Source organism: Wyeomyia smithii, chromosome 1 (genome assembly GCF_029784165.1).
Source record: "Wyeomyia smithii strain HCP4-BCI-WySm-NY-G18 chromosome 1, ASM2978416v1, whole genome shotgun sequence".
Taxonomy (NCBI): domain Eukaryota; kingdom Metazoa; phylum Arthropoda; class Insecta; order Diptera; family Culicidae; genus Wyeomyia; species Wyeomyia smithii.
Window position 1 is genome coordinate 118,816,203 of NC_073694.1, and position 5,963 is coordinate 118,822,165.

At 46.8% G+C, this 5,963-nt stretch overlaps 1 protein-coding gene across 1 annotated transcript; it reads left to right on the forward strand.

Moving 5' to 3' along the window:
• The first annotated feature begins 382 nt into the window (after positions 1-382).
• On the forward strand, positions 383-5,599 carry LOC129717135 (uncharacterized). Its single transcript, XM_055666978.1, has one exon. The coding sequence runs from the start codon at positions 383-385 to the stop codon at positions 5,597-5,599; it is 5,217 nt and encodes a 1,738-aa protein (XP_055522953.1).
• The last annotated feature ends 364 nt before the right edge of the window (positions 5,600-5,963 follow it).

The window sequence follows — 5,963 nt, forward strand, 5'->3', positions numbered from 1 at the left end:
GTTAAGCTGGTATATGTCCGGCCGAGGTCGGACAGTTTAAATTTTACTACAAAATAAATTTCCTTTCGACACTGTTTGAATGTGAATGATCGTCGCGCAATTGGAGTGAGAGACTGATAGAGCTTAATCGCAATTTAGGCGTTAAGAAAGGTTGGCACGCAAGAAGGCAGATGTGATATTGGAAATTGATCGCACTGTTCTTTTCTAAATTTAAATTGCTGTTCCGGTTAAACTGTTTTGTAGAGATTGCAACAAACCCTGTTTCTCCAGGTAAATATAGAATAGCTCTACAGTATATGTTCAGCCGAAGTTCGAGACTTCACAGATTATTACATCCAATTATTCGTTTTTCAAATCGCCCTGTCAAATCGTAAACGTCGCAATGCCGGCGACGACATCGACCAGTTCTAAAAAGGCCCCCGCGCTAAAGACGTTTCAAGCTAAATTGAAGTCGTTTCTAACCATGTTTAAGGATATCGGTGAGTTTGCACAAGCGTTCAGTGTTGAAACTACTGCTAGCCAGGTGACGGTGCGACTTGAGAAGCTAGAAGAGTTGTGGGAGAAGGTGAATGACGTCATCTTGGAAATCGAAATTCACGAAGACTATACGGCAGAGGATGAAGCTTATATACAGCAGCGGTCGGAGTTTGGCAACAAGTACTATGCGGTAAAATCGGCACTTTTGGACAAGGTTAAGGAATTGGAGGAACATCCGGCCATGAATACTTCTCTTCGCGCCAATGATACGACGCAGCAACCTACCGTTGAGCACGTTCGTCTCCCACAAATCAAACTTCAAACGTTTGATGGAAATATTGATGAGTGGTTGAGTTTTCGAGATCTTTACACTTCGTTGATTCACTGGAAGGCCGATCTACCCGATGTTGAGAAGTTCCACTACCTAAAGGGATGTTTGGCTGGTGAGGCAAAAGCGTTGATAGACCCACTATCTATTACACGGGCAAATTACCAAATTGCCTGGGATACGCTTACAAAACGATATAATGATAGCAAGTTTCTGAAACGAAGGCAGGTGCAAGCACTTTTCAAGCTACCTTCGTTAACGAGAGAATCTTCCGCTGAGTTGCAAGCCTTGTTGGAAGGCTTTGAACGGGTTGTTCAGACACTGGATCAGCTTATACAACCAGTAGATTACAAGGATTTGCTATTGTTGGACATTCTATCCACACGATTAGATAACACAACAAGACGTGCCTGGGAAGAATATTCTTCGACGAAGGAAAATGACACAGTGAAAGATTTGACCGAGTTTCTACAAAGGAGGGTACGAGTTCTTGGATCATTACACACGAAGCCTACGGAAGCCAAGCCAGAGTTTTCACGAAAATTTAGGAAGGGTTTTACTCCAGCGCGTCATAGTCATAATGTTGTTCAAAACACAACGGGAAATTGCGTGGCGTGCACAGAGTCGCATCCGTTGTATTTATGTTCAGCGTTTCAGCGGCTTACGGTGTCTGCCCGGGATAAACTACTTCGGACGCATTCTCTTTGTAGGAATTGCTTTAAAAAGGGGCACAGGGCTTCGGATTGTCCATCAAAATACGTTTGCCGCATCTGTAAGGAAAAGCATCACACGTTGGTATGCTTCAGAGCTGAAAGCAACCATGCTGCTGAGGAAAGGATTAGCAAGGACAGTGGTGTAACCAAAGAGGTGTCATCGCAGGCTGCTAGTACATCGGGTACTCAAGTGTCTGCAAATGTATCTGGTCATAAAATATCATCAGTGCTGCTGGCTACAGCGGTCGTATTGGTGGAAGACGACCAAGGCTTTCGTTTTCCAGCGAGAGCTTTACTAGATTCCGGCTCCGAATGCAACTTTATGACAGTAGGATTGGCTCAAAAAATGAAACTTAAACGTCAAAGGTCTGACGTGGCAGTATGCGGAATTGGTGACTCGAGTACAAGGGTAAAACAAACAGCAAACACCACCATCAAGTCTCGAGTAACAGACTTCACGCGTAGAATGGAATTTCTACTGTTGCCTAAAGTGACGGCCAATCTCCCCATAACAAATGTGAATTTGGCTGGATGGCAAATTCCGACTGGTGTCGAACTAGCGGATCCAGCATTTTTCGTATCTAAGGCAGTAGACTTGGTGCTAGGCATACAGCATTTCTTTTCATTTTTTAACACTGGAAATGAGGTTCGGCTGGGAGAAAATCTACCGATGCTGACGGAGTCAGTCTTTGGATGGGTAGTTTCCGGTGCGGTGGATAATTTCCAACATAATTCGGTTACTTCCTGCAATATGGCGGTCGGTCTGGAAGAATTATTAAGTCGGTTTTGGTCTTGTGAGGAGATTGGTCCTCCCACAAATTATTCTCCGGAAGAGTTACGCTGCGAGGAGCAGTTTGCTCAAACTGTGAAACGAGGTTCCGATGGTCGGTACACAGTTTCCCTACCCAAGGTTGAAGGCGCATTGGCAAAGATTGGCGAGTCAAGGGACATCGCATTTCGGCGACTGCAAGGATTAGAACGTAGGTTACTGAAGAACGTAGAGCTGCGGCAGCAGTACGATCAGTTTATGGAGGAATACCTACAACTGGGACATATGCGTAAGGTGGAAACGCGTTCCCTAGAGCAAGGAACTCGCTGCTATTTACCACATCATCCGGTGGTTAAGCAAGAGAGTACTACTACTAAGGTCAGGGTAGTATTTGACGCGTCTTGTAAAACGGCAACCGGAGTGTCGCTAAACGATATATTACTGACGGGGCCAGTAGTACAGGAGGATCTCCGATCGATTATTTTGCGTAGTCGAACGAAGCAAATCATGTTAGTTTCTGATGTCGAGAAAATGTTTAGGCAAATTGAAATTAACGCAGCGGATAGGCCGCTTCAAAGCATCTTGTGGCGAACAGATAGCAGCAAAAATGCCGAAACATATGAGCTAACCACGGTGACGTACGGAACCAGGCCCGCACCGTTTCTAGCAACCAGGACTCTCAAACAACTCGCTATGGATGAGCGAACACATTTTCCTCTCGCAGCAAGGGCTGTGGATCAAGGTGTGTATATGGACGACGTTTTGACTGGGGTCGATGATGAGGAAACAGCATTAATGTTAAGAATGCAGTTAGAGGAAATGCTGCAGAAGGGCGGCTTTCGATTGAGGAAGTGGGCGTCAAATTGTCCCTCAGCCTTGCAAGGCATGTCAGAGGACAATTTAGCAGTGGTAAGGACCGAGGGATACCAACTGGATTCAGATCCAGCAGTAAGAACGTTGGGACTCATCTGGCATCCAAACACGGACGTATTTAAATTCCGTTTCAAGGTACCAGATTTAACTGAGGGCGAAACACTAACGAAACGCAGAATTCTATCGATCATCGCTACACTTTTTGATCCGCTGGGCTTGATTGGAGCGGTGATAACAACTGCTAAGGTGTTTATGCAGTTGCTGTGGTGCTTGAAGGATGAAAAGGATAACCGATTGGGGTGGGATCAGCCCCTACCAGTGAAGGTTCAAGGTGATTGGAGATATTTTCACGGTCAGCTACTATTGTTGAACGAGCTGGTGATAAGTCGTTGTGTGATTCGACCGAAAGCAGTCTCTGTGGAGCTGCACGTGTTTTCAGACGCGTCCGAGCGTGCGTATGGAGCGTGTGCGTATGTCAGAAGCATTGATACAGGAGGAAATGTTTCAGTCGCACTACTCACTTCCAAATCTAAGGTGGCACCGCTGCAATGCCAATCCATACCAAGGTTGGAATTATGCGGAGCACGCATGGCGGCAGAACTATCGAAACAAGTGGTTGAGGCTCTGAAAATGGACATGGAAATGACCTTTTGGACGGATTCCACCTGCGTCCTCAGATGGATCAAGGGTGCGCCGTCAACATGGACAACCTTTGTAGCTAATAGGGTAGCAAAAATCCAAGTGCTTACCGAAAATAAGATATGGCGGCATGTTCCGGGATTAGAGAATCCTGCCGATCTTACCTCACGGGGAATTAACCCGAATCAAATTCAGAACAACGTTCTTTGGTGGGAAGGCCCGGCGTGGCTCGAAACAGAAAGGGAATTCTGGCCAGAGCAGCCAGCCGAGTCTATTACAGAGGATGTAACCCGAGAAGCTCGTCGTTCGGTTCTGCATTGCACAAGCCAGCAGGAAGCATTTAGCTCTTGGTACGTACGGAAATTTTCGACGTTCACAGCGCTTTTGAGGTGTACTGCACACTTTTGTAGACGTCTGGATCGTTCCAAAGGAGTGGAGCGAAATGAGCGGAGTGGCTTCTTAAAGGCATCGGAGCTGAAATTGGCAGAGCAGATGTTGATTCGTTGCGTGCAGAGAGAGGTATTTGTGAACGAGTGGAAGGCACTCTCGAACAATTCAGTTGTACAACGGAACTCACCGTTACGCTGGTTTAACCCGGTAATGTCAGAGGAGAAATTAATTAGAGTTGGAGGACGACTAGCCAATTCACTTAGTAACGAGGAAACTAAGCACCCCGTCGTGCTCCCAGCAAAGCATCCATTCACAAGGCTTCTTCTTGAGCATTACCACCATAAGTTACTACACGCAGGTCCGCAATTACTGCTTGGTACGGTGAGATTAAAATACTGGCCGTTGGGTGGTCGCACCGTAGCACGACAGATTGTACATAATTGTCAGCGATGTTTCAGAGTTAAACCGAAATCAATCCAACAGTTGATGGGGGAGTTGCCGGCAGCGCGAGTGACTGCCGCCCGCCCGTTTTCCAAAACTGGGGTGGACTATTTCGGTCCTATTTATGTGCGCCCAGGACCTCGCCGCACAGCTGTGAAGGGCTATGTTGCGGTGTTTGTTTGTATGTGTACAAAGGCAGTGCACTTGGAGCTTGTGACAGACCTTTCTACGGAGTGTTTTCTGAAGGCATTGCGTAGATTCATCGCGAGGAGAGGTAGATGTTCGGAAATATTCTCGGACAATGGTACGAATTTCGTTGGAGCTCGAAACCAGTTGAAATTGTTGTTCGAACTGGTACGTAGTAAGGAACACCAAGAGTGCGTGATGAAGGAATGTGCAAACGAAGGAATTTATTGGCACTTCAACCCACCGAGTGCTCCCCATTTCGGTGGCTTATGGGAAGCGGCAGTTAAATCAGCTAAATACCATTTAGTGCGGGTTCTCGGGGATCACGCTGCATCTATCGAAGACATGAGCACTCTTCTGGCGCAAGTTGAAGGCTGTCTCAATTCAAGACCGTTGACACCCATGTCTGATGACCCCAACGATTTTGAGCCGCTGACACCAGGTCATTTTTTAATTGGAACATCTCTGCAACAACTCTCAGATCCAGATTATTCCACTATTCCCATGAATCGACTCAGGCATTGGCAGGTCACGCAAAAGAAGCTGCAGGAGTTTTGGAAGAGATGGCACTTGGAGTACTTAGCCCAACTGCAAGGAAGAACCAAGCGTTGGCGTGCTGCAGTTCCGATTACCGAAGGGCAGTTAGTCGTTATACGGGAGGAAAACCTACCACCAATTAAATGGAAGCTGGGTAGAGTTCAAGAGGTGCATCCTGGAGACGATGGAGTCGTCAGGGTTGTCACGCTAAAAACTGCAGCTGGAATTTTAAAAAAGACCCGTTGAAAAGATCTGCATACTGCCGGCATCATCAGCAGTAGAGGACAACTCCCAATAGTGTTGGCACATCGTAGCCCGTTCACCTGGTGCGCGAAAGGCTTTTCTCTTTTCGTTTCAGAAATCCAGCAATTTCAGCGCGGGCGAGGATGTTGGCTACTTCGAATATCACAACCGTAGTAAATATCACAAACCACAGCGAACCACCCCTGTCGGTATTCAACAACAATTGCTGCATGGGACGTCAGGGCGGTGCGATGACAAGCAACTGCATAAGTGTCACCAGCATCAGTGCATCATCATCCCGGAGGTTGTTACGGACCGTTTTCGTGATGTTCCACCTGAGAAGAGCGGACTTTTTTTGGCGCCGGTG

What these genes read in the sequence shown, in the direction of transcription:
- LOC129717135 (XM_055666978.1), top strand. Translation starts at nt 383, where the DNA reads ATGCCGGCGACGACATCGACCAGTTCTAAAAAGGCCCCCGCGCTAAAG.